The sequence below is a fragment of the Oryza sativa genome, chromosome 3 (assembly GCF_034140825.1).
Source record: "Oryza sativa Japonica Group chromosome 3, ASM3414082v1".
Classification (NCBI taxonomy): Eukaryota; Viridiplantae; Streptophyta; class Magnoliopsida; order Poales; family Poaceae; genus Oryza; species Oryza sativa.
Genome location: NC_089037.1, coordinates 35,494,920 through 35,521,554, shown reverse-complemented (window position 1 = coordinate 35,521,554; position 26,635 = coordinate 35,494,920). Strand labels below are relative to the sequence as shown.

General features: G+C 48.0%; 8 protein-coding genes across 11 annotated transcripts; 2 read left to right on the top strand and 6 right to left on the bottom strand.

Moving 5' to 3' along the window:
• The first annotated feature begins 101 nt into the window (after nt 1–101).
• On the top strand, nt 102–2,914 carry LOC4334614 (L-type lectin-domain containing receptor kinase SIT2-like). Its single transcript, XM_015775268.3, has one exon. It carries the CDS (start codon nt 553–555, stop codon nt 2,656–2,658), a length of 2,106 nt encoding a protein of 701 aa, XP_015630754.1. The 5' UTR covers nt 102–552; the 3' UTR covers nt 2,659–2,914.
• Nucleotides 2,915–3,104: 190 nt separating this feature from the next.
• Nucleotides 3,105–6,825, bottom strand: LOC4334613 (uncharacterized). Of its 2 annotated transcripts, XM_015775267.3 has the most exons (5): nt 6,708–6,825; nt 4,337–6,291; nt 3,906–4,110; nt 3,620–3,816; nt 3,105–3,534 (listed from the first exon to the last, which is right to left on the bottom strand). In XM_015775267.3, the coding sequence occupies exons 2-5, from the start codon at nt 6,264–6,266 to the stop codon at nt 3,476–3,478; spliced, it is 2,391 nt and encodes a 796-aa protein (XP_015630753.1). In that variant the 5' UTR covers nt 6,267–6,291; nt 6,708–6,825; the 3' UTR covers nt 3,105–3,475. The 2 variants fall into 2 exon arrangements, with proteins under 2 accessions (XP_015630753.1, XP_066164734.1); XM_066308637.1 differs by lacking the exon at nt 6,708–6,825 and having other exon boundaries at nt 4,337–6,635.
• Nucleotides 6,826–7,175: 350 nt separating this feature from the next.
• On the bottom strand, nt 7,176–8,842 carry LOC4334612 (uncharacterized). Its single transcript, XM_015775271.3, has 4 exons — nt 8,486–8,842; nt 8,233–8,404; nt 7,879–7,973; nt 7,176–7,722 (listed from the first exon to the last, which is right to left on the bottom strand). The coding sequence occupies exons 1-4, from the start codon at nt 8,813–8,815 to the stop codon at nt 7,513–7,515; spliced, it is 807 nt and encodes a 268-aa protein (XP_015630757.1). The 5' UTR covers nt 8,816–8,842; the 3' UTR covers nt 7,176–7,512.
• A 242-nt stretch (nt 8,843–9,084) lies between these two features.
• Nucleotides 9,085–11,986, bottom strand: LOC4334611 (hsp70 nucleotide exchange factor fes1). 2 transcript variants are annotated; one of them, XM_015775269.3, is made up of 6 exons: nt 11,795–11,986; nt 11,226–11,368; nt 10,653–10,703; nt 10,342–10,563; nt 10,135–10,237; nt 9,085–9,812 (listed from the first exon to the last, which is right to left on the bottom strand). In XM_015775269.3, the coding sequence occupies exons 1-6, from the start codon at nt 11,884–11,886 to the stop codon at nt 9,284–9,286; spliced, it is 1,140 nt and encodes a 379-aa protein (XP_015630755.1). In that variant the 5' UTR covers nt 11,887–11,986; the 3' UTR covers nt 9,085–9,283. The 2 variants fall into 2 exon arrangements, with proteins under 2 accessions (XP_015630755.1, XP_015630756.1); XM_015775270.3 differs by having other exon boundaries at nt 11,250–11,368.
• Nucleotides 11,987–14,542: 2,556 nt separating this feature from the next.
• LOC4334610 (cyclin-dependent protein kinase inhibitor SMR4) lies at nt 14,543–15,196 on the bottom strand. The gene has a single exon (XM_015774473.3). The coding sequence runs from the start codon at nt 15,141–15,143 to the stop codon at nt 14,874–14,876; it is 270 nt and encodes an 89-aa protein (XP_015629959.1). The 5' UTR covers nt 15,144–15,196; the 3' UTR covers nt 14,543–14,873.
• A 1,667-nt stretch (nt 15,197–16,863) lies between these two features.
• LOC4334609 (uncharacterized) lies at nt 16,864–19,201 on the bottom strand. Of its 2 annotated transcripts, none has more exons than XM_015777479.3 (6): nt 19,021–19,201; nt 18,844–18,930; nt 18,712–18,774; nt 18,519–18,620; nt 17,364–17,622; nt 16,864–17,258 (listed from the first exon to the last, which is right to left on the bottom strand). In XM_015777479.3, exons 1-6 carry the CDS (start codon nt 19,099–19,101, stop codon nt 17,149–17,151), a joined length of 702 nt encoding a protein of 233 aa, XP_015632965.1. In that variant the 5' UTR covers nt 19,102–19,201; the 3' UTR covers nt 16,864–17,148. The 2 variants fall into 2 exon arrangements, with proteins under 2 accessions (XP_015632965.1, XP_015632966.1); XM_015777480.3 differs by having other exon boundaries at nt 18,712–18,762.
• Nucleotides 19,202–19,322: 121 nt separating this feature from the next.
• On the top strand, nt 19,323–21,882 carry LOC4334608 (uncharacterized protein At5g02240). The gene is made up of 7 exons (XM_015777481.2): nt 19,323–19,461; nt 20,094–20,365; nt 20,453–20,489; nt 20,572–20,669; nt 20,981–21,042; nt 21,252–21,375; nt 21,562–21,882. Exons 1-7 carry the CDS (start codon nt 19,401–19,403, stop codon nt 21,679–21,681), a joined length of 774 nt encoding a protein of 257 aa, XP_015632967.1. The 5' UTR covers nt 19,323–19,400; the 3' UTR covers nt 21,682–21,882.
• Nucleotides 21,883–22,406: 524 nt separating this feature from the next.
• On the bottom strand, nt 22,407–26,635 carry LOC4334607 (zinc finger BED domain-containing protein RICESLEEPER 2-like). Its single transcript, XM_015772719.3, has 6 exons — nt 26,351–26,635; nt 26,075–26,248; nt 23,655–25,621; nt 23,519–23,574; nt 23,201–23,281; nt 22,407–22,665 (listed from the first exon to the last, which is right to left on the bottom strand). The coding sequence occupies exons 2-3, from the start codon at nt 26,227–26,229 to the stop codon at nt 23,938–23,940; spliced, it is 1,839 nt and encodes a 612-aa protein (XP_015628205.1). The 5' UTR covers nt 26,230–26,248; nt 26,351–26,635; the 3' UTR covers nt 22,407–22,665; nt 23,201–23,281; nt 23,519–23,574; nt 23,655–23,937.

Here is a 26,635-nt window from a genome sequence, read left to right as displayed (position 1 = left end):
ACTTTACTACTTTATATGTGACTTATGTCTTTTAAATTTTTCAAAAAAATTTCAAATAAAACTGACGGTCAAAATTGTACACGAAAAATCATGGCTGCAATTAAAATAAGGGAGTATCTTATATTAGATTTGTCTATTTGAAAACAAAAAAGATCACGAATAGTATGCGAAGCCCCGATCGATCTCAATTGGCTGTCCTTGTTCTGTCTGCTTCTCATTTCTGAAGGGAAGGAAAAGAAAAAACAAGTGGAAAAGGGGCCCAGAGTGTGCACGCACTCCCTGCAGGCTCTAGCACAAGCTTAGCTAGCAACGTGAAATCTTTGTAGGCAGTTGAAGCTTATATGTGCTGAGCTCCTACCCTCCAATGCCGTCCATCTCCATGTCCCTCTCGCCGACGTCGCCGTGCACCTCGCATCGTCGCCGTCACCGTCGCCGACGACCAGACCAGCAACAGTGCCAGCGACGGCGGCTGCTGCCCAACTCCAACAACTAAACTGTTCAACTCCTTCAGCTACTACTTCACTTGGGTTAATTTGTACATTGCTCTCTGCCATGGCGGCGCCGGCAGCCGTTCTTGCCGTGCTCCGGTGGCGGCAGCGGCGGTGGCTGGTTGAGCTGGTCGCTCTCCTGCTTCTTCTTGCTCGAGGTGGCGCTGCCGCGGTTGACCAATTCTTGTTTCCCGGCTTCTCCGGCGACGGCGTGGCCACCAGCGGCGCGGCCGCCGTCACCTCCACCGGTCTACTGCAGCTCACCAACGAGACGAAGGAGGTGTTCGGCCATGGCTTCTACCCCAAGCCGGTCAGCTTGAGAAACGCCTCCACCGGCGCGGCGGCCTCCTTCTCCACCACCTTCGTGTTCGCCATCGTGCCCAAGTATCCCGACGCGCATGGCCACGGCCTCGCCTTCGCGCTGGCGCCGTCGGTGGCCGTCCCCGGCGCCGTCGCCGGCAAGTACCTGGGGCTCTTCAACACGTCCGACAGCACGGGCCAGATCAAGAACAAGATCGTCGCCGTCGAGCTCGACACGGCGCGGGACGACGAGTTCGCCGACATCGACGACAACCACGTCGGCATCGACGACAACAGCCTGAAATCCGTGAACTCCAGCCCGGCGGGGTACCACGACGCCGCCACCGGCGGCAAGCTCGCCAGCGTCAACCTGATCGGCGGCGAGCCCCTGCAGGTGTGGATCGAGTACGACGGCGACAGCGCGTGGCTCGAGGTGACGGTGTCGCCGGCCGGCATGCTCAGGCCGGCCGCCCCGCTGGTGTCTTGCACCGTCAACCTGTCGTCCGCCGTGGCCGGCGACACGTACGTCGGGTTCTCGGCGGCGAACGGCGCCGCCGCGAGCTCGCACTACGTCCTCGGCTGGAGCTTCCGCCTCGGCGGCGGCGGCCGCGCGCAGGACCTCGACCTCGCCAAGCTCCCGCGGCTCCCGTCGCCGAGCAAACCCAAGAAGACGTTGCCGCCGCTGATCATCTTGACAATTCTCCTCCTCTCCGTCGTGATCCTGCTCCTGGCGGCGGCGGCCGTGGCGGCGCTCGTGGTGCGAAGCCGGCGGTACGCCGAGGAAGAGGAGGAATGGGAGATCGAGTACGGGCCACACAGGATCAGCTACAAGGACCTCCACGGCGCGACCAAGGGGTTCCGCGACGTCATCGGCGCCGGCGGCTTCGGCAGCGTGTACCACGGCGTGCTGCCGAGGTCCGGCGTGGAGGTCGCCGTGAAGAAGGTGTCGCACGACTCGCGGCAGGGGCTGCGGGAGTTCGTGTCGGAGATCGCCAGCATGAGCCGGCTGCGCCACCGCAACCTGGTGCAGCTGCTCGGCTACTGCCGGCGCCGCGGCGAGCTGGTGCTCGTCTACGACTACATGGCGAACGGCAGCCTCGACAAGCACCTGTTCGCCGGCGGCGAGCGGCCGGCGCTGAGCTGGGAGAAGCGCGGCAAGATCGTCCGGGACGTCGCCGCCGGGCTGCTGTACCTGCACGAGGGGTGGGAGCAGGTGGTGGTGCACCGTGACATCAAGGCCAGCAACGTGCTCCTCGACGCCGACATGAACGGCAAGCTCAGCGACTTCGGCCTCGCCCGGCTCTACGACCACGGCGCTAACCCGCAGACGACGCGCATCGTCGGCACGCTCGGCTACCTCGCGCCGGAGCTGAGCAAGACCGGCAAGGCCACCACGAGCACCGACGTCTTCGCCTTCGGCGCCTTCTTGCTCGAGGTGGCGTGCGGCCGGAGGCCCATGGAGTTCACCGTCGACGACGACTCGCCGGGGCTCGTCGAGCTCGTCCTCGAGCACTGGAAGGCCGGCGAGATCACGGCGGCGAGGGACCCCAGGATCGGCGACTGTGACGAGGACGATCTCGAGGTCGTCCTCAAGCTCGGGCTTCTCTGCTCGCACCCTGACCCGCGCCGCCGGCCGAGCATGAGGCAGGTGGTGCAGATCTTGGAAGGCGCCGCGCCGGCGCCGGAGACGTTGCCGGAGGACCTAGAATGCGGCGTGGGGCAGTTCTACGACGAGTCATTCGACGAGTTCGTCACCGGCTTCCCGTCCACGTCGGAGATCACCACGTCGACGACGCAGTCCACCGACGAGCAGCAGCGGCTGGTTGGCTGTGTTCAGTTGAGCACTGCCGATTTTCTGAAGACAACTTAAAATGTAAAAATGTCAGTGAGCAAATACTTGCAGCATTAGGTGATTGTTTGGGCTTTGGATCTTCTGGAGTTAGTAACATAGGGATACTGTCAATCATTTTCAGATATGATCATATAGAGGTTTTGATCAAAGATTAGTACAGCATTCAGCTTAGAAGTTACCTTGTTGCAGTTTCAGAAGAATGTACACCTGCAAGAAGGCAAGAACCGTGTAAGAAATTTTGCAAGGGAAGAAAAAAAAATATGGATCCCCTTTTTTTTTTTGTAGCTGCATCTTTCTTGGGGCAGTTTGCTGTTGAGCCAGATCAGAATATTAGCCAATAGACTGATCACTGATGTCGATTCTGTCATGCAGAAAACATGCGATATATAATATGACATATTGGCACCTTGCTCAAAAGGAACCAAAGATATTGCAGCCTGCTTCTCATCATGGGAAAAAGACAATGAAAACCTAAAAAAATGCTGTCCTAATGTTCTGCTTTTACAACAAAAGATGAACATGACAAATATTAGCAAGGTATCAAACAAAAAGATGACAACAAATGGAGACAGTTCAGGCCATGGTTCTAGGGATTCTTCTGATTCATACGAGAACTGAACGGGCTTTCTTGTGTTCCAAACAGAGGACATTAGATTGGTTGCCGAGGAAAAAAGAACTACTTGCAAAATGTTGACAACTGACAAGCAATGCCAGATTGTGTCCATGGCTCCATGCAACATTAGTTTACATCCTATCCAAGCTAAAACTAGCATCCCTACTACCCAATCGTAATGACTCCACCTATAAGCACAGGTGACGGCTCTCTTCCTCAGAGTTATTCATCATCCTCCTGAGTTCCCCGAGAAGCACCTTGGATCATTTTGTCATCAACTCCTGCGATTAAGTTCAGAGCTTTTAATATCAAATTTCAACATTAACATAAGATAAACTGGAAGCAAGGTAATGTATAAGGATTTACCTTCAATGAAGGACTCGAATTCATCATCATCACTTGGACCCATTGATGTGATATTGTTGACTGGTTGGTTAATCTCCGTCCAGTTTGACTGCTCTGCCTGGCCAGATATAAGTGCAGATCTATCCACAACCCAATCGTCGACTATGTCAATGTTGTCGACTGAGACAGGATCAAATGCTTTGGTCTTGTGTTGTTGCCTATGACAGTTATTAATCAGATCGCTCACCATCATCAATCATTTACTAGCTAATGAAACTCGGTATATTTAACATAAGGATTTGATTACCTGTGTTGTAGCCTTAGATTGTACTGAACAAATGTGAGATGATGCATTCGCTGGCGTTCAAAAAGATTCATTCTTTGGTCATGAATTTGTTCGAAAGAAATGTGTCTCCGGTCACATCCTTTAGCACTGCAGGTTTGACTGAGAATGCGAACTGCTAAACGCGTCAAATTTGGGCAAGCTCCTCCATACGTATACCACCATTCAGCTGCAAAATAGAATCTATAAGGCTCACCAAACAATTTCCGTAATCATATCTAAGTGTCTAACAATAACCTATATCTGGGGGAAATTAATTATGTCTATCAAACGAAATAGTAACACAGCTCTAGTTTTGTGAAAGGTCGGTGCTGAAAATGCATTTCATGTTTTTAGGACAACATAATTTGTCAATTGAGTAAGCTAGTTCACAACGGAAATTGTATAGTACTAACCAGGAGGTAAAGTGTGCCTGGCTCGGATAGCCATTTGCCTACGAAAATCCCCAGCTGCCTCACTCCGGTATACATTGAGCTCCTTTTGGATTTTATCTTGGATTTTCACATCAGAAACCAACCTTTCTACGCAGTCTAGCATACCTGAGAATATCTCACTTGATGTTCCACCTCGAACACCATCGAAAAATAATGGGTTCAGGAAAAAACCAGCTAAATGAAGTGGTCGTGGTGCATCCTTGTTCCATCTCCAGTCAATAATATCCCAGTAAGCCATGTAGTCGTTCTTCCTCACCAGCTCTTTCTTGATTGCTGCTTTGGCCTGATACAATCCAGCGTAAACATACCCCATAGATGGCCTCTTATTGCTACCGACTAACTTAAGAAGATGCACAAGTGGTTCGGTGATGCGAACCACTGCAGCACACGAAGACCAAAACTGCAAATTGCCAATAAGATTGGTCACTTCAACCCCACCAGGTTTCTTTGGCAGCAAGTAGTGAATCCATTCATCTGAGCTAATCATGGCTTCCAAAGAATCCTTTAGATTGTACATGTTCTTCAGTGTGACAAAGTTCATAGCAGCACGAGTTTCTGCAGGAACTAGCAGATCTTTCCCATGAAGATGCCTTTTCATCAAGTTAAATGCAAATGCGCTGTTATAGATAAATCCCGTAATGACCTTTGCATTACATATGATCTCATTGATTGCCCCCACCTTACTGAAATCTTCAAGCATCCCATCGATGCACTGGAAAGAGCATTGAGACCAGAACAATGTAGGAAAAGTTTCGCATAGCCTCTTTCCTGCCACCGCATGAATCTCAGAATTGTTTGTGATTACTTGGACAACATTTTTCTCACCAACTTCCTCAACCACATTCTTCAGCAACTCATACAGCGGATCTGACGACACGACAATGTCAGTTGCATCGACTGACTTCAGAAACATAGTACCTTCCGGGCAATACACAGAGAAGTTTATTAATGTTCTGCCTCTGTCAGTAGTCCACTCATCGGCCAACAATGTGCACCCTGTCCGGGTCCATGATCCCTTGTAGAACTCCAACTGAGCAGTCACTTCATCCAGCGACTTCTTCAATATGGAACCACGGAAGTCGTGATACGAGAACGCCTCAGGCTTCCCTCCTGCTGAGGCAACAGCTTCAAGCATAGGCTGAAAGTAAACGGAATTTACTGCCTCCAGTGACACACCAGCGTCATACAAGAACCTCCCAATTGCCATATAAACCTGCTCCTTGTTCGAGCCGGGCTGGTCAAAATGCATCAGTTGCGATGCAGCCGAATCAAACGCCACGACCATCTGATGAAAAGGCTGGGTCAGACCAGCAGGAGTAGACTGAAGAGGCTGCTGATTCTGATGAGCAAGGGGCGCCGTGGAGGCTTGCCTCGCAGCCAATTTCTTTCTCTTCTTGCTAATACTCCCCTTCATCTCCCTGGTCTCCGGTGGTGTCTCCTCGAGTGGAACGGAGCCCAAGTCGAGCACCTCGTTGAGCGGGATCATGTGGATGGGGCTCTCCATCTCGGCGGCATCGGCCGGAGCCGGCGGAGAGGCGGAGGCGGCGGCGGCGGGAGCCGAGTGGGTGATTCGCCTGATGCCCTCGGCCAGCGATTGCTTCCGTTTCTTCTTCGCCGCGACGGCGTCGAGGCTGTGGAGCATCGTCTCCTGCACCTCGCGGGGCACCTTGGGGCAGCAGCACGCGTTGCCGGGGCGGTTCGCGAGGTGCTCCTTGAAGCGGTGGATGCCGCCGCCGAGGAAGTGCTTGTGGCAGTAGACGCACTTGAGCCTCACGCGCCCCGCCGACCTCACCATCTGGCAGTGCTTCCACGCCGGGTCGTGCTTCTGCGCGCCGATCGGCAGCACCACCTCCGGCCCCGCCGCCACCTCCGCCTCCGCCTCCGACGCCATCTCCGCCGCGAGCAACCACCCTCTCCTGCATCGCAATACCCATCACCACACCCACACTGTTACTACCATTTCCCCGCCATTGCCGCAAAAATTCCTACCATATGAGCCCAACCAACTGCGAATTCACACGGATTTTACACCAACAAACTTCCATTGAAACGGCACAGCCCACTCCGAATCAAAACCTCAAACCATTTCCAGAGACAGAGCCACATAATCTCGTATCAGAAGGTGATTTTCCTCTCGAGCAATACCCCCCAAAACCCACAAACCCAAAGGAAGATGGGGACACGACACCCTCTCGCGTCAAATCAAATCCCTAGTAATCCCCGATTAGCCGACGACGCCATCGCAGAAAATAAACCGACCAAAACCAAGCAAACCAGGGCGAACCAGATATGAAGGGGAGAGAGAGTGAGATTGGGGAGAGGCGAGACTCACCCGGCTTTTTTTTCGTGAAGGCGAAGCGGCCGCCACCAAATCGGAGGGGACCGGAGACGGAGCCGGAGGCGAAGCGGATGAGGAGGAGAAAAAACCAGGAGGCGACGCGAGAGAAACCAGAGGAGAGAGAGAGAGTGTGTGTGGTGGTTAGCCTGTGAGTGGGAGTGGAGCCGGTCCGGTCGGTCCGGTGGCCCGTTATACGTGGATCCCGGGGGTTGGGGAACCGGCCCAGCCGGTTTTGGCGCGGGTTTGGTCCGGGTTAGGGTGAGGCTCTGGGCTCAGACACTGGAATCGGGAGTTGTGGGCCGTGAACACTTTCTGGGCCCGAACGGGAATGCAACTTACGTGCAGCCCATATAGCAGCATAATTACACAAGCACTGCATATTAATTCATTCATGTAAGATTCATCATCGAAATGTCAAAATTAAACCCATTTTGGCCGCACGAAATGACAACATACACTGTGTAACAGGATATCATCTTTTACTCCCAAAAATTTCACAAGTGCAGAACACACCCAAGACACCACAAACATCTTATAAAGAGGCTGGATGCCCTGAACTTGTGAGCTGTATCACCTAAACTAACAATATCTGAGCTACCATCACCTTCTGAAGACAAGAATGGGTACATCAAATACCTGCACACAGACAACCAAGCAGGTTGCGATGGCTATAGGTATCATGCATCCAAGAACATTTGAGTATAAGAAATAACTTCGTAAGAACACCAAGTCAGTTGCAGATGGCTATAGACCTATAGTTGCAGCAGTATGATATGCTATGCTATCGGTATCAAATGGCTCAGCTGAGCCCAAGTTCCTTCTTCAGCTTCTCCAAAGCAGCCTCTATCTCAGATACGCTATCATCAAAGCTACTTGTCGATGTATTAACATCTTGCTTGTTTTTGCCTCCAGACTGTGTGTACGGATCATTTGCATTGTCTTCCGCATCACTTGAGTCATCGATCTTGAGTTCGTTCTCCAGAAACTCAACAAATTCTTCACCAATGGCCTGATTGACCAGAATGTAATAGAATTAATGGGAGATTACCACCAATGACCATAGGCATGATTAGAAGTTGCAGTATTTATGTACTATTGATTAGTGTTCACTCCCAACAGTAGATGTTTACAATAATACAGTGGAAAAGACAGGTAAAGAACTTACTGCCAACTCTTCCCACAAGCTTTTAGGTTTCTGTTCTGAATTCAGACCGGCTTCCCAGTTCTGAAATTCTGCTTGAAGATCTCTAAGGAAATCCCCTGCAGATCCATGACCACAGTATAATGTCAAATAATGGAACATTTTTAGTTCAACTATCTAGTAACTACACACCCTAGAGTTCCATTTATCTACTGAAGTTTCAAAATACAAGGATTATGATGTGATCTAATCTACCAGTTGTTTCTTAGCAGAAAGGATCTCTCTTGAAACTTCATTTTACTCATCACTAGCACGAAATTCCTAACCACAGAAACCATAATATAGCTCACTAATGCAGAAGAGAAGGTATTCCAGTACCAAAGCCATAGAATGGCTCTTCTTCATCAGCTGAAGTAGTGCTGCTCTTCCCGTATGTCCTGGACGAATAATATGTGTTGCTGCTAGTGCTCGCGTACTTGGACCGGCTCTCTGAATTCATGAGCGTGTTGTACGCATGCTTGATCCGCAGAAATTTCTCTTGCGCGTTGGGCTACGTTGACACAACATCAAACACAAATAATCAGTGAAACGCAAGGAGGTGACAAGGTTTGGGGGCGGCTGTGGCACGCACCTCCTTGTTGACGTCCGGGTGGAACTTGAGAGCAAGCCGCCGGTACGCGCGCTTGATCTCTTCGGGCGGCGCCGACGGAGGCACGCCGAGCACGTCGTACGGGGACTCCCCCCGGCCGCCTCTGCCCGCGCCGGCGCGGGCCCTCACGCTCGCACGCCGCCGGCGGCGAGGCGGCGCGGGCGCAGGAGAGGAGAGGCGCGTGGAGGGGCCATCGCGGGAGGAAGCTACGGCGCGGAGAACGAGAGGCGACGGCGGAGCAGCGAAGCGGCGGCGTGAGGAGCGGAGAGGAAGAGGGGGATGCGGAGTGGCGGCCTGAAGCTGCAGCGCCATGGCGCAACGCAACCGGAGTCCGGAGGTGGATGGGGTTGAAAGAAAAAATTGCTTTTGAATGGCTCGCAGCGAGCCTTCAACTGGAGCAGACAGCATCACCACCGTTCAGATCACGCGGCCCTGGTGGAGCAGTGAGGATCGGACGGCCATCCTTAGCTCACAATAAATAGGCAAAGCCATGTGAGAACTGATTAATCCCCAGTCAGCCAGTCTACAGATTACCGACACATATTATACAAAGATTGAATTCACAGAGACTCAAAATCAAATCGTGGAAGAGATAAGTATCTTTCATCTTCGTATTTTAATAGCATCACAGATTACAGATATCCAAAAACCTCAATACATCCAAGAGCTCAGGACAGGATTAAAATGCAGAGAATTTCAGCAGATTGCAAATATGTAGGATCTTTTTAAGGTTAAGTCTAGAGAATTGCATAAGCGAAAAACTAAGCAATCCCAACAAGTCTAGGAAGACGGTCCAGGGCCTAGCAGCAATGGTGGATCCTTCTTGGCGCTCTCAGACTCTGAATCTTCTTTGGGAGGTGGCCTTGATGCTGCCCAAGCGCGAAGCGGCGGCTCAAACATGCTGCCAACGACATCCGGTGGTGGCTGTTGAGGTGCATCCTCTCCAGGAAGCACAACAAGACCCTTCTCCCTGAGAGACGACGGCTCGTTGTAACACTCCTTCCAGAGGGAGTCCACAAGCTGTCGCTCCTCACGATGTGCGGAGAGATCGTCGGCATCCATTGTGCTGATGCCTTCGATTCGGCTCTTAAGGACATCTTTCAGCTTGTCTTGGTCAGGTAGCACGTTTCCAGCACCGGATGTATTGTCCCGCGCCAGCTCGAGAAGACCACCTAAGGCAGCCTCCCGGACTCCAGAATCATCACTCGATGCCAGGTGCATCATCAGCTTTGGAAGACCAAGCTCTGTAGCAACACTCCTATCAGCCTTGTTGTCGTGCAGTAGGTACTGTAGGAGATGGAGAGCTTTCCTGGAATTAATAAAGCAGAAATGTTATGAAAATTGCAGGTTTGCATTGCATTGTTTAACTGCAGCAAAAAATAAGTCATGTGAATGAGATCAAAAAAAAAATCAGTACTACAGGTAGGCGCAGCCAAATAGTTACTTCACTTATTGGAAAAATGTTGTGGGCTAAGTTTAGAAGTAAATATGTGCTAGGCTATGCTATCATATATGGCTAAGCTATCAAGGCCACGCATAGTCCTATTGTTCAACAAGTATAAATACCATGAAGAAAGAACATAGTGCAATGTTAGTGTCCTACTAGCTCCCCTGATTATCATACAACATACCTCTGAAGTCTAGCATCATCAGAACCAAGAGCGTCTCTCAGTGCAGAGTAGCCATTTCCCAGGCGGAATGCAGCAACTCCTGGCTGGTTATGACGAATTAGAGCTGCAAGACAGTAGTAGAAACCTCTAGTTAGCATATGTAATTGAAGCAATTATGTTCTAGGTCATGGCAAAGCACCAGGTTTATTACAGAAGCAAATGACTTACATGATATTGCTCCAAGAGCTTTTGTGCGTGAATTCGTGCTTGCATCGGAACTGAAGTTTGTCAACAGTGGCTCCAGGCCATTAGATTCCATGACAAGTTGCTGGCTCTTGGGGTTATTTTGCACAATCGTGCTCACAACCTCTGCAGCCTTTGCTCTGATGCCAGCATGTGAATTTTTCAAGTAACCAAGTAGGGGATCTAATCCACCAATAGAGTGCAGATCTGGTGGGGTAATGCAATCATGTTAAAATTCTTTGCAGTCAAGAGAATAACATCTACAAATGCAGAAGTACAGTAACCATGATTCTTACCATTTGCCATGTCAATGGATTCAACATGCTCCTGTAACTCATCCAACATATCTGAAAACAAAGTAATAATTCATTGATCAGTGAAACTGAGAAAATCTATCAATCCCATTCTAGGGAGGGTTTTATATGTTAATGTTGAACTGTTAAGGATAATATGAAATGAAAAGTGAAAACTGTAGGAAATAGGCAAAACAAAAACGGAATTCATAATTGCATTGTCCCTAAAGGAACCTTACGTGTGAGAATCAGCCACTACAAATTTACGTTACTAGTTATGTGTACGCCAGCCCCCACAATAAGCATATCTAATGCACAATAATAGAAATATGATTACTTGCAGATGCTACCAAAAAAAATACTTAACAAAAATTACTAGCCATGATTTTGTAAACTTTCTTCAGCTAGTGTTTCCGCACTCCTACAATCCCAAAAATTCTACAAGTTGTATAAATATGAAGGAAATGCTACAAGGTGGCCAATAAATAATGAAGAGTGCTGAGCGTATATGAAATTCATTGTTCACGTCTACAACAAGCAGGTAATTTTAGAAAATGAAAACACTCAAAATGATACCTTCGATGTTCTCTGGAGTCACACCTTGAGACTGTAGTACATCATCTGGAGTTTTCATCACTTGGGTGATCTCCTTCATCCTCTTAACAACATCCATTGTATTAGCTTGCATTGCCTCCATAAACCATTTCTTGTCCTCCTCACTGCAACCCAAACAAATCATGATAACAGTGAACAATATGAACATGTTTTGGCATGCCACAGATCGATTGCACATTCCAACCACTGCACATAGGTATCATTTGCGCAAATTTCTGACATGACAGCTAACATGTCAGTGTTAATAAAGGAGTAATTTAGCAGGAAATATGAGATGATTCATCATAATTTAACGAGCGAATTTGCACATGAATTAGCAGTCTACAAGTGATATTGTGCTAGCGCATGTATACCTGCAGACTACAGTAGAACAAACACCCTATCTCAAACCTAAACTAAACTAAACACGCCTAATTCCAGAGTACCTAGAAGCACATCGATCTAGCGCCCCCCGCCAGAACAACCCCACAGCTTAACGCAGCCCCTTACTCGAACTGAAAGGAGATCTCGCTCGAGCGGGAGCAGCATACCTGAGCGAGCGCGGCTTGGCGGTGCCGTCGCCATGGGCGAGGCTCCACTTGAGCAGGCCGTTCCAGTCGGGCCCTCCTCCGTCCTTGGCCATCTCCTCCTCTACCAACTCCGGCGAGGGTTCACGGCGAGACAGTTGGTTCAGGCGTCGGTGCGCGGCGGCGGGAAAAGACGAAGCAGCACAAGCCTCCTCCTCTTCCTCGCCCTCGTCCTCCCCCTTTTATGGGAGGGAGAGGTCTCCTCCTCTCGTCAGTCGAGGCGTCGTCGAGAGAGACGGGGGACGCGGCGGCGGAGGAGTCCGGAGTGTTCCTGAACCTACGCTTCGCCTCCTCAGGTGGAAAAGGCGTCTTGGGCCGGGCCGTCTTTTGGTTCCCCACGTCGTCATTGGGCCCACCTAGTCAGATCCTTTCTTTGGTGGGCCCGGATTACGAAAAGGAAATAAGTTCATCAAAGGTCCCTTAGCTTATCAACGAATCATATTTTTGTCCTTCAACCGAAAACTAGATACAACAAGTCCCTTAATTGTCAAAACCGGTGGTCCCATGGCGGTTTGAACAACGATTTAAGCTGACGTGACGTCTACATGGCAAATTTGATTCGGTCTTCATTTAATGTGGCGGTCACGTGACACTGGAAGCAAAAATATGATAAATAATTTTATTTTACAATTGTGGGGCCCACATGTCGGTAAGACAAATGATAAAAATTAGTGATCCCCGTTCTCCTCTCTATCTCCAGCGACACCTCATTCCCCTTCTCCCCCTTTTCACTGGCCGCTTCGTCCTCGACTACTTCTTTCTAGCTGTGGCACCGGCTGCTACGAGAAGGCGGCGGTGTGGAGGCTTCAACGACCAGTCGGAAGCCATGATGGCCTCGAGGTCGGTGGCCATGGTGCGCTCGGCCCTGAGGATGGGGTCGGCAGCAGGGATGAAAATTAGTTGGAAAAAGTACACCGAAGGTCCCTTAACTTGTCATCGAGTTACAAAATCGTCCCTCGACCACAAAACCAGATACCGGACGTTCCCTCAACTAACAAAACCGTTCACTTTAGATCCTCCTATGATTTTGACCCGTTCACTTCAGATCCTCCTGTGATTTTGACCCTGGTTTTGTCCTACATGACGGCTTAGTCAGCGTTGAACCCAGGTGGGCCCCATATGTCAGCATTACCACATCAGCCTTCTCTCTCTTTTCTTCTCTTCTCTCCCATCCTCATCTCTCTCTCTCTCCGTTCTCTGCGGCAATGCGAGGCGGGAGAGGAGGAGGCCGTCGGCGACCGGCGACCTGCAGCCGGAGACCGGCGACGCAGCGACGGGCGACGCGGCGGCGGGGGAAGGGGCGGCGCGCGGGCGGCCGGGAGAGGCGCGGCGCGCGGGTGGCAGGGGAAGGAGCGGCACGCGGGCTCCCCCGCCGGCCACCACCCATGAGGCCCACGAGGCGGCGGCGGGGGACGAGCTGCGGGCGGGCGGCGGGAGAGGAGGAGCACGAGGCAACCTCCTCGTGAAATACATACTCTCCATCACGCGTGACATACGTACTCTGCATCTGATTCTGTACATGATGGGGTAGCAAAATAACTAGCTCTGAAAATTTTGTTCAGAACATGTAGTGGTGCTTGTGGTCGATCTTGGTGTTGCTTCTCCGGCGGTGGTGGGAAGAGCTAGAGATAGAAGAAGCAGTAGGGTCGGGGAAGCCGATGTCGTGGACGGCGCCAACGGTGTTGAAGAAGAGGCGCTTGTTGAGCTCCTCCACCAGCGTCCTGTGCAGCAGCTGGCTCCGCATGTCCACCATCGACCTGTTCCGACTCATCCTCCCCCGCCGCTGCTCCTCCTCTCCGCCACCCTCTCGCTGCCGCGGCCGTCCGGCGTGCCCTCCTCCTCCGTCTTCAGATGCAGAGGCTGGCCCTCTCTCGCCGGCCGCGCGCCGCCCCTTCCCGCCGCCCGCCCGCAGCTCGTCCCCCGCCGCCGCCTCGTGGGCCGCGGCCGGCGGGGGAGCCCGCGCGCCGCCCCTTCCCTCGCCGCCACGTCTCCCGTCGCCGGCCGTCGGTCGGCGACGCCCTCCTCCTCTCCCGTCTCGCATTGCTGTAGAGAACGGAGAGAGAGAGATGAGGATGGGAGAGAAGAGAGGAAAAGAGAGAAGGTTGATGTGGCAAATGCTGACATGTGGGTCCCACGTTGACTTAGCCGCCATGTAAGATAAAACCAGGGTCAAAACCACCGGACAACCGAACAACCTAAAGTGAACGGTTTTAGTTGAGGGATGTCCGGTATTTTTGCGGTTGGGGGACGATTTTGTAACTCGATGACAAGTTGAGGGACCTTCGGTGTGATTTTTTCAAGTTAGTTTCGGCGTAAAGTTAAGGGTTCTCAAATGAACCAATTCCTTACGAAAACAATAGGCCCATTATTGAGTTAGTACATTGAGGCCCAAATTTGTAGTGAACATCTTTATGGGCTGATCAATCGATTGTTCGCGACCTTTTGGAGTCTTTTGGAGTTTTGGGCAAGGACGCGCGCTGGGCGCTGCTGGCTGTGGCACCTGGGACGTTCGTGAAACCTGCACGAAAGCAGCTCGCCGCTCAACGCTTTTGATGCGATTTCGACACGAAAACAACGAAGCGTCGGGAGAAATCGGCACGTCCCATAGTTTAAGCAGATGAACTAGCGAACCATAGAATCGAAGATGCCGCACTTTGCAGTTCCGTTTCATACAACATCACATAGCAGAAGGTAGTGTTAGCACAAGTCACATTTCAGAAGTTCAGGAACATTTTTTTCCCATTTTCTGAACTTGGAATAACATGTACATAGATACATAGGGTTTTTTTCCCCCTGCTAAATTAACAGGATTTCACACGCAGGGCGGTAGATAGATACAGCTACTTCCCATCACAAAAGCAGAACAGCAAATGCACATCCATCTTGCTCCACAAAAAAAACCACCAAACAAGATGCAACTGCAGAGTTAGCAGCAATCCCTACACAAAAGGCTAAAGCTGTACTAGTAACACTACTATAATGTAGGAGTAGCAGCAACCAACACACTGTGCGTGCTGCTGCACGGAGACTGGGCGCAGCAGCACTACGCGCAGCTGGACGCCTGCCTCCGCGGCGGCGCGAGCACGAAGAGCGACTCGAGGTCCGGCGGCTGGAAGTACCCGCCCTTGGGCGGCTCCCGCCGCTCCTTCCCCAGCTCCGGCAGCGCCACCGGCCTCTTCCTCGGCGGCGCCGGGCACTGCGGCGGCACCACCGGGATGCGGCACTCCTCCCTCCTCGGCGTCTCCCACCCCTGCAGCTCCTCCTCCTCCATCGCCGCCGCCACCTCCTCTCCGTGCCCCATCTCCACCTCCATTGCCTCTCTCGATCGCTACTCCTAAGCAAAGATTTGAAATGGCGAAGCTATGCAAGCAAAGCAAGCAACCACGCTTAAGCTAATATAGAAGTGAGTGCCACCGCGGTGGGTGGTGATGTGCAGCAACGAAGCGACGAGGAGAGTGGAGTGGAGTCCAGCGGCGTTGCGGGTGGCGGGAAGGGACGCGCCCCGCGGAATCTACTCGTTTACCGAATGACTAGTGGGACCAGGTCATGTAGGGACCCACTTGTCAGTGGGAAAGGTGTGAGGTCGCTGGTGGTGGGAGGGGGGTTGGGAGAGTTACGTGGCACCGACTCGCGAATGCGCGGGAACCGCGTCGGTCGAAAGTGGCGGAATGGTCTAGAGCTCCGCCGCGGATTCTCTGTGCCAAACCCGCACGAACGCCGCAGGTTGAGCTTGAGCTTTCAGGTCACTGCACTTGGGAGCCTCTCTTTGAAGCCCAACAGTTCTCAATTCCTATATACTCCAACAGTAGTACGGTTTAATTCAAAAAACAAAAACTCGGTAGCTGAAAGTACTCTTGACACAATGCTGCCGACTGTCTTTTAGCTTAAAGTAACTATATGTTGCTTTAAAAAATTGGCTATGGCATTTATTAAAAAAAAAGAACAAAAAAACTGTTAGTTTAGCGGCGATCATTGCACATCTGGGACCTGCAAGTCCAACTGCCTGGCCCTCGAACGCTCCTACGCTACGCTCCTACCCTACCAATGGGGCAACCACAGTTTTGCATGTCCAATATCGTGGTTGCAGTGGATCCAGCTTTAGCTCAGTAGTTCAAACTCAGCCTCAAACATTGATTACTCAGGACGAACCATGGATAGGCTAGAAAAATGGTCTGCAATGGAAATATGGAATGGTAGTGGAGCATATCTCTTCGGAAAGTGGGCTCCATCTCTCCTCTCGCCGGAGTACGACCAAGCTGTGGGCGGCGGCGTGACACGTGGAGCCCGTCCCGTACGTCGCCGGGCCATGAGAAAGTGGATGCCAGCGTGGCGCGACCGAGAAGCCGCGGCCTGCACCGGCGGAGCACACGCCATGCATGACCGGATGATGATTAAACTGGGCCACAAGCCCACGAGTACTAGATAAGTTCACTGTTTTTTCAGATGGAATAGTTCAATGTGATCTGGAAAAAGATTCGAACTTTTCAAAGGGGGTCCTAATTCATTTGCATTTCCTTCACACAGAACAAAGCTAAAAGCAAAACTTTACTTTGATGCCTAAATCAACTAATATAGGTTGCTCACTTTGATGTCTAAATCAACATTACCAAATTTTGGTAGTAACAAATTTTGGCATTACCAATGTTTGATAAGGATAAGGGTGTGTTTATAGTTCTTTGGATGTAAAAACTTTGAAATATGCGAACACACATTTGAAGTATTAAACATAGACTAATAACAAAACAAATTACAGATTCCCGCCTGTAAACTGCGAGACGAATTTATTGCCTAATTAATTCATCATTAGCAAATGTTTACTGTAGCATCACATTGTCAAATGTAATCAGACACAAAAGAATTGTCTCGCAATTTACATGCAAATTGTACAATTGTTTTTTTTCCAACATTTAATGCTCCATGCATGTGTCCAAACATTAGATGTGGCATTTTTGGCCAAAATTTTTTTGGAATCTGATAAGGCCAAAGAAGAGTAAGTTGTGCGAAAAGATTCTAGAATTATGAAAATTTGGTAATGGAGGCAACTTTTGGCATTGTTTAGATTGTTACCTTGCCAAAACTTGGTAAGGTTAGTTTCGGCAACAAAGGGAACACTGCATCAATGATTGTTCATGAACGGGCTTCATGCTTTTCTATTTAGCAAATGGCCTTTCTTGAAAAGATTACCGGAAAAGTATACACTGCTTGCCTGATACCAAGGCCTGAAAGTGTGGCGACAGGGGTGCACAAGAAAAATTGCTAATCAAATCAGTTCAACAAAGATTCAAATGTGTCAGCACTGCTTCTTCATTCTATTATTTCTACCGTAAACCTTCACAGACCATGAAAATCTCCCTCGAACTAGATCTTGTCGCCTTGGGTCTCAATAAGGACACTTTCTTGAACTTCTCTTTGCAAAATTTGCCAAAACCTACAAAGTTAACAGTTTAATGAATAATAAGTTATACTTGGTGTCTTGTTAGGATTTTTTTAAAAAAGAATAGCTAGCATATAGAAGATGATTGCTGGTCATAACCTGGTATATCCTCATTCTCAAGAAACTTAATTACAAGGCTGCCTCCACGACGGAGAATGCCATCTTCATCAGGATCTGGCTCAGTGGAGCTCTGAAACTTCTCTAAAATTGCAATGCAATCTGAATCTTTTGCTTTCATCTTACCAACTGCCAATGAAAGAGCACGCATGCCCAGCTCGCAAGATATAGCCGCATCTTTGGTTGTAATTCCAGAAACTACTGGGCACATGTCTGACAATATTACAGAGAATCCTCGTTCCTGTAAAATAAGGGAATCAAATAACCAATGGCGATTACAGGGCAATACAATTGGTAATCCTTGCTTCAGCCTTTCTAACCATAGGAAATAAGATATTCAGATGAAGCGAGCTTGGTAGTGGGAAGATTGATGAAACCATGTTTCGTAGTCTATCAGCGTGCGTACTAAAGTAAACTCAGCTTTTCTCAAGTTACAACCTTATGTGGTAGTGTTCCCAGTTGACAAATTGATATTTGGAGGCAAAACTGAATAAATACACGTTTACCTCCACAACTGGTGGCATCATATTTTATTTAGCTAGTAGCAGAACCACTTTATCAGGTTCCATCGTGCCTACCGACAAATAGGGTACATACCTTTTATCTTTGAAAGAAAGGAATTTCATGGGAATTTTTGGTACCTAGCTCTTCCCAAGGAATGAAAAGGAGGCATGCATTTTCTGGTAAAACATTAGTAGCATCTGTCATTTGTACAAACTAATACTCCCTCTATCCCAGAATATAAGGATTGAATGGTGAAGGGTTGTGATTGGTTTGATAAGAGAATATTGGTGAAGAAGTTATTATATTTTGGGACAAATCTAGAGAACTGAAAGTTGTAATATTTTGGGACGAGGGGAGTAGTTCACTTGTCGCAAGTACCACTAGTCACCAATAATCCTCGGTGCGAACCTTCCAAGACTGTTTTCCTTTGCAAAGATCATGAGTCTCAATCGAATACATATGGAGTTCAGTTAGTACTAAGATTTCACAAATTAGAATAAACCAAACTAGATTGCAGCCTCGGATCAAACGAAACTAATTTGTATAACTTCGTACCATTCCTTCCACGAACTAAGCCAGGGAAATCGGTAGTAAAAGCTGAATCATATCATGATCATTAGCAAGCTATCGAACCTGTGGCGACATTGCCCGAGCTTGCTGCTTCATCAGAGCCATCACATCGGCGCAAACGGTCCTGACCCTCGAGTCACAGTGCGCAGATGGAACCTTCACCTTCTGCTCTGCAACAACCGAGCATCGAATCAGGCCAACCATTCCGTCGGCAAAATCAGCCTCACTAACGAACGGCAACTCGATCGCCACTGACCTTGACATCGACGCCGACGATCACCCCGCCCTTCTCGAGCGGACCCAGGTTCTGGCACGCCACCTACACAATGCAACACCGAGCTAAATCGAAATCGCGCTGATGAGAGGAGAGGAGGGGATCCAACGTCACCTGGAGCCACGCGCCGGGGGCGCAGCCGAGGTCGAGGACGGCGGCGCCGGGGGCGATGAGCTTGTGCTGCTTCTGTATCTGGATCAGCTGCGACGGGCAGAGCAAGCGGCTCCTCGCGTGAGACGGGAGCAGTTGGCAAACCGTACGAGCGAGAGGGGTGAGGAGGAAGGCGCTGACCTTGAACGCGGAGCGGGCGACGTAGCCGAGGCGCTGCGCCTCGCGGTAGAAGAAGTCGGCGGTGCCGCCCGCGCCGCTCATGGCTTCCTCTCCGGCCGGCGGCGGCGGCGGTGACGGTGGCGAAGGTGAAGACGACGGAGGCGGAGGGGATTGCTAGGGTTTTAGCCCGTCTTCGCGGCCCAACACACAAGTGAAACCCAAGCAGCTTGTTTGCTGGGCCGGACGAGGCGAGCAAAGCGTGACGTGGCCACCTTCCCCGCCGCGCGCACTCTTGGCATGCGCGAGCGCGACCCCTCCCCCTCGAACCGCCGCGACCTTCTCGATGCTTCCCAAATCCTCCTCCTCGTGAACTCGTCGCCTTCGTCTTCGTCTCGATCTCCATGGCGGACTCGAGCGCGGCCCGCCCCACCGTCCTCGTCACCGGCGCCGGCGGCCGCACAGGTGGGTACTCCTCCGTCCTCCCTGTGGCCTCCGACTGCGATATGAATCCCAGTAGCGCGCTCTCCAGTACTTCTTTTTTTTTTTGGGGGGGGGGGGGGGGGGTATTGGAGCAAACTGATGACAGCGGAATTTGGAATTTGCCTGTTGTGCAAGGTTCGTGCGATCTACAGTACATGCTTGTTATATGATGGGGAATTTTGGATCCAGTAGAGCGTTCTGAAAAGGAATTTTGGTCGGAATGGGATTCATGTAATGTGTTGCAGTATCTTGATCTTCTCTAGGATAAGAGACTTTGTATCGCATGGCTGCTAGTCATATGATGAGTTGAATTTGCAAGGTTTGTAAAATTCACCTAGGGCTTAGGCACGAGTGGGGCTTCTTGGGTACTGATTAACCCATTCTAGTTTAGCTCAATGAACTGAATATACTATTTGGACTTGGAAAACTGAAATTTAGTCGATTAATTGAAGTGGGTCAATGGGTATCCACAGAGCAACCCACGCCAAACCCGGAATTCACCCAATATGAGTGCATGTGCCTAAGATTTTTTGCAACTATATGGATGTATACTGACTGCTCGACACTATGTAGTCTGTACTAATCCTCAAGGGTTACTCCTTGTAACTTGTCAGGAAACATTGTCTACAACAAGCTCAAGGAAAGGTCTGACCAGTTTGTTGTGAGAGGTTTAGTGAGAACAGAGGAAAGCAAACAAAAGATTGGTGGAGGCAATGATGTTTACATTGCCGACATAAGGGACAGAGATCATCTTGTGCCTGCTGTTCAAGGTGTCGATGCGCTCATAATCCTCACGAGTGCTGTGCCAAAGATGAAACCTGGTTTTGACCCTAGCAAAGGTGGGAGGCCTGAGTTTTACTATGAAGATGGAATGTATCCTGAGCAGGTTGGCTGATTGAAACCCCTCTAGTTAATATATAGAATGTGATTGTAAACTTCTGAGCTCATGCTAATACTTGCTGTGGTCTGTTAGGTGGATTGGATTGGCCAAAAGAATCAGATTGACACTGGTAAGGTTGTTGCTTATTCTTCTTCATCATTCATGTATCAGTTTGTAAATGTTTGTTAAGTGAACATTGCTTGTTTTAACAGCCAAAGCTGCTGGAGTGAAGCATATCGTGCTTGTGGGATCCATGGGAGGAACAAATCCTAACCATCCACTGAACAGCCTAGGCAATGGCAATATACTGGTAAGCTGATGGAGTTTGCTAGTTCTTTTTCTATAATAAGTCATACAGCAAACTTTTTGGTTCAAGCTTTCAATAGAACTGGTAGATTGTTTCCCTCTATCTTAATAACATTTGGATGACCTCCTTCGGTCATCCCGGCAAATAGAGTGGTAGATTGGTAGAAAATGATCTGGCCACCTTAAATGGTTAGCAAGGGAAAACCAAAAATACGAGTGCCAAACTGTATGATATTATCTTACAAATGAACTTTCCACATTGCTGATATCACCTTATTGGATATTCCTTGATATGGCCTTATTTATTTGTTATAGGTTTGGAAGCGCAAGTCAGAACAGTATTTGGCAGACAGTGGAGTCCCTTATACAATAATAAGGTACCACCTGCATAAGACAAGAAGCCATACGTAATAGCCTGACTAATTGGTCCGGTTGGCTTAATTCGCTTTGTTCTTGAAACTTAGGAAATGTTTGATTTTCCACCACAATAGGCCTGATTTGCTACTTCATTGTCAATGATACTAAGCCAATTCGTATATGTGAAAAATATAATATGTTGTGTGTATCTTCCATCACTTCCATGTAGGCCTGGTGGTCTGCAAGACAAAGACGGGGGAGTGAGGGAGTTGATTGTTGGCAATGACGATGAACTTCTCCAGACAGACACGAAGTCAATTCCAAGAGCTGATGTTGCTGAAGTTTGTGTTCAGGTATGATCTTTGTGGTCAATACAGTGATAGTTTATCTTTGAGTTTACTTAGCTAAGTTTTCCGGCGATGAAGCATTGATGCATCGGCCATACGTTTCTACTTTCTGTCAACAAGCACCGTGAAAAAATATGGATAGTCACATGGTGAACTTACCATTCTGATTGCAAACTTTTCCCCTTATAATAGGCCCTGCAGTATGAAGAGACAAAGTTCAAGGCATTTGATTTGGCTTCAAAGCCTGAAGGCACAGGCACACCAACAAAAGACTTCAAATCGTTGTTCTCCCAGGTTACAGCCCGATTTTGAGCCATCTTGAGGAGCAATCTCATCTCGGTTTCCTTGTGTATTGGATATTTGGATGTATATCTTCGTGGTTAGTGAGGTGTGAAGTTGTAGTTTGCTGTAATTCGTCATCGTTTCCTGAAAACTCCTATTGAAATCAGTGAATTGTTCAGACAAGACACAAATTGATATTATTCAAGGACATGATGTCTTTTTAAAATGAAATCCTTGCGCTGTTATAAACTTCTGGCATGGACTGTGGAGTCAGCCTGCAAAGGGGGCGGATCGGGCCGACCCATCCCCTATACCCTCTGACCCTATCTATCTTGGTGCCTGAGTTCGCCCCGTCTCTGGTGGAAGTGGAGCCGGCCCGTTAGGTTCGTGGCCGACCCACCGTAGCCGCGGGCCGGATGCACTAAGCGTCTGAGCCACCGTGTCCAGTGAATGGTTGACTGGCTGTGTTAATGTGTTATCAGTGAACCATTAAAGCAAGTAGCTATACGTCAATTCAATTATACAAGATTCAAAAATAATATGAACAATCATTTTATATTAAACTGATATCATTTTTGTACTATACTAATTTTATATAAGTCAGATATCAAGTGAAATAAGGAAACAAAAACACATACACTAGCATGATATCTGAACACATACTAACATACTAGAAATTTCGGTTGTGCGAAGCAAATCAACAGCACTACAGCAAAATAAATAAATAATCAAAAACCATACCAGAACACACTGTATACCCAATGCAAACATTCCGAAATGACTTAATCTTTTGCATTCAAAAGTACAAACATCAATCACTGGGTACTGGCACCCAGTTCAATTAAAACTAAGTACATGCATGTACTCATATCATTCACAAAAATCGATTTGAACAACCCAAATATCCGGTTCATTATATTGAGATCAAACAAAATGCAGCCTTCCAAGATCAAAGTGGGCATCATTTGGCATTCCCTAGCTTGCACTGTTCGTTGAATCACCCAGGTCCAGATTCTGCAGGTTAACATGATGGAGAGATCGAATGATCATGGTATAATAACAGGAAGAAAATATACAATAATTGTTTTAAAAAGGTAATAACCTGCAATATCTCTCAGAAAAAGAAATGGTGCATTTATGTTTTATGGGCAACAACTGAATCAAAGACATGAGCATATGCAGACAGACAGAGGAATCAACGCAGTAGGTGTTCTAAGCATTTGAGTATTTGACATATAAAACATGCTTGAAAAACAGAAGTAATCTGCAGTCACTCAATAGTATTCACAATCAGAGATTAAGGAATACAAGAATCATCTAACAAGTGCTACACAAATTTTGCAGATTTTACTAATTTTCTTCATTTATCTAGCAGTAGTGCAGTACAGTCTATTTTTAGGCTATCGTTTTATTTCAGAAAGCAGAGCATTGCAATACCAGAAATGAGGTTTATTCCTTTTGTACATCTAGAGCTTCTCATATGTTGTACAAGAGTTGAACTAGCTCAGATTATAAATAGTATAATACAAGTTCATGATAGATTACTAACCATCAATATCCAGATCCTTTGTTTGGGCATTCACAAGCTTCCACCATCCTGTCCATCCATGGAATCCTCCAGGTCCAGGTTCTATAGATAAAGATGAATACATGATAGAGACATTGAAACTTCATATTCCAATTTTACAGAAAGCTAGCAAGTAGGACAACAAACCCATATAGGCATTGTTCAATACTGGATAAATAGAAAGAGAAAAGCTGGAAGAGATCTTGCAAGCAATCAAGCAAATACTGAATAAATAGACATCTTTCTCTTTCAGAAAATTAAATAGACAGATGATAAGAAGAGCACAAGCAATTTACTAACCACAAAATTATCACTGTAGTTGATTTCATTTACTGAGCTCACATTTATGTTAGGACCTAGCAATCAAAACATAAAAATAAATTAGTTTTAGCAAGATAAATACTAGAAGTAAATGAACGAGGGCAGTCGTGTATACCGGCAGAAGCTCGAAACCAATCTTGGAGGCAGATAAGCGCCTCAACTGAATCCATTGTAAGGCTACATCTGAAATCGCTGATCACTCTAGATCCTGTGCTGAATGCGGACTCAGATGCAACTGTTGAAGCAGGCCATGCTAGCACATCCTGTGCTATGCAAGCGAGAGTTGGATACTTTGAGTGATTGGTCTTCCACCAATTTAGAATGTCAAATTTGTTCCCAAATTCCTGAATAGGATTCTCTTTGAGGTAGATATCCAATTCAGTATCAACTTGCTCACTTCATTGTTCAGAGATGTGTTGAACCCAATCAGCCATAGGATCATTTTCAGAGATAGCCATCACATGTTCAGCTTGGCGCAGTGGGTTAGCATTGCTATCCTTGAGTTTATCAGAGTACTCCTTAAACAACATGTTCATTCTCTTCTTAACTTTGTCAATCCTCTCTTTAGCATTTTCACCAAAGGCTTGCCCAAGCCGAAATTCCACAAAATTGAATTTGAATCTTGGGTCAAAAATGACAGGAATGCACAGATATTTGTAAGACTTAAGCCAATACTTGTCAAATTTGTCCTTCATCTTTTGAACCATACTTGCCACTTCAGTGTCATTGTTAGAGTGTTCCTTGTCCAAGACCAATTTGATTTTCCACATCTCATGGAAATAAAGGTTTGATGTTGGATATAAAGATCCAGACACCACCATAGTTGCATCATAAAGCACCTTCAAAATTCCAGAGACTATGGTTGATCTTTCCCACTGATCAGGAGAGGGTGCATATTTGTAATTTTTGTCTTGAACAGCCAATGAAGCATAAGCCCTCATGAAAGGGAAGGCTGCATTGAGCATTAGATATGTGGAGTTCCAACGAGTACATACATCCACAGTGGGATGCAACTCGCATGTGATCCCTTCTTGGGCAATGATCTCCTCAAACTTTTCTTTGCGAGATAGGGAATTATCCCTGTACTTCACACTTTCACGGATGTTGCAAACAATAGAATCAATAACCTTCAACCCATCTTTGGCTATGAGATTGATGACATGTGTTGCACATCGGTTGTGAAGTAGCTTCCCTCCTGCTGGTATAGTTTTCTTAGCTTTCAAATTGCACTTTAACAACTTAGCCATTGAATCATTGGCTGAAGCATAATCCAAAGTAACACTGAATATTTTGTCTGCGATATTCCAATCTTGAATGCAGCTGAGCATAGCATTGAACATCTGCACTCCAGTATGAGGTGTCTTTACTCCAAAGAACTTTATAATCCTCTTCTGTACTCTCCAATCTGTGTCAATGAAATGACATGTCACACACATGTATCCCATTGTTTGGTTCGAAGTCCACATATCTGCAGTCAATGAGAACCTACAATTTGCACCCTTGAACATGTCCTTCATTGCTAACTTTTGCTCTTTAAAAGCAGCGATGCAATCATTCCTTATAGTTGTTCTCGAAATAATCTTGAAGTAGGGGTTAAGACTAGCAGCAAAACTTCTAAATCCATCATACTCCACAAACTGGAAGGGCAACTCATGTAATACAATCATTCGCATGAGCTCTTTTCTAGAAACTTCAGGATCAAAGCTCCAATTCTTTAACCTTACACTATTAGGAGACATAAGTGTAGAGTCAAGATTTCCCACAATCTTAAGAGCACTAATTCGCTTCTTGCATCTTGTCAAATGCTTCCTCAATGAACTTGTTCCCGCTCCACGCTTTGCACGGATCTCTGTATCACAGTGCTTACATTTTCCTGCACCAACTTCATTATCAATGAGTATCGGCACAAACTCTTTCCAAGCCTCAGATCTGAATTTCCTTGTTAAAGCTTGTATTACTGGATTCACATGCTCATCTACAGGACCAACTTGTTCAGAGTCACTATCACCATCACCCATCTCAATATCTTCACCACTGTTAGTGCCAAGTCCAAAAAATGCGTTGGGTGTCCGCATTTCCTCACTTGAAACAAAGCAACGAACAACACAAATGTATCATTTGCCATCTAAAATAATTTTCTATCACATAATGTATGGAAAGGAAATTTTGGTGTAAAAATCTGCACAACAGCATGTTGTCAGAAGCATGCAAAAATGCTACTTATTCAGTGTTTCGTTCAGTATATCCTGAATATTGAGAAAATCCAGGTTATATAGAGACAAAGTAAAAGACCATCTATTTTACACAAGGCAGTAGGAAACTTTAAATTAGCAGTAACTGAAACTTTCTCCTGAATGGCATGAAAGCAAAATGAAACTTTTTCCTGGCATACAAATCTGGGCCTAGCAAAATGGCATGAAAGCCTAGCTATAACAGTCACTGAAACTTTCTCCTGAATGAGACACTATATATACAAATCAAACCAAAACCGAGCAAGACAGATGAACAAGACAGGGTTCATGGAGGAAATCATACTTGTGCTCACGAGTTAGAGAAACCCAGCTGGAAGAAGGTGGCGATGTGGCCGGGTGTCCTCCGAAACCCTCGCCGTTGCTGCCGGTGGAGTGTCCTCCGGAGCACCTCGCCGGTTGGCCACCAAGCAGGTAGCCGCCGCCCGCCGGTGCCTCCATCCGCCGCCGAAAGAAGGAACTGCATAGAAGAGGAACTAAAGAATCAAGAACCAAAGAAAATAAAAAGAAAATCAAGAACCAAAGAATCCGTTGCTAGTTGCTATGATGTGAACCACAGTACCAGTCTTGGGGGGAGTTGGAGATGGGAGGAGGACTGAAGGAGCACGCCCAGCCGCCGCCGCCTCAACCCGCGGTGGAGCACACCGCGAAGCCGAAGCTGCCGCCGCCGCCACCTCGATCCGCGGTGGAGCTGCGCCGACACCGCTGCCGCCTCCGCTGGGAGCCACCGCCGCCGGCTCGATCCGCCGTGGAGCCGCACCGCCGCAGGCCGGGAGCCCTAAAGCCGCCGCCGCCATTTGAACGCGAGCAAGTGGAGCGCTCGAACAAGGCCGACCCAAAAACCCCT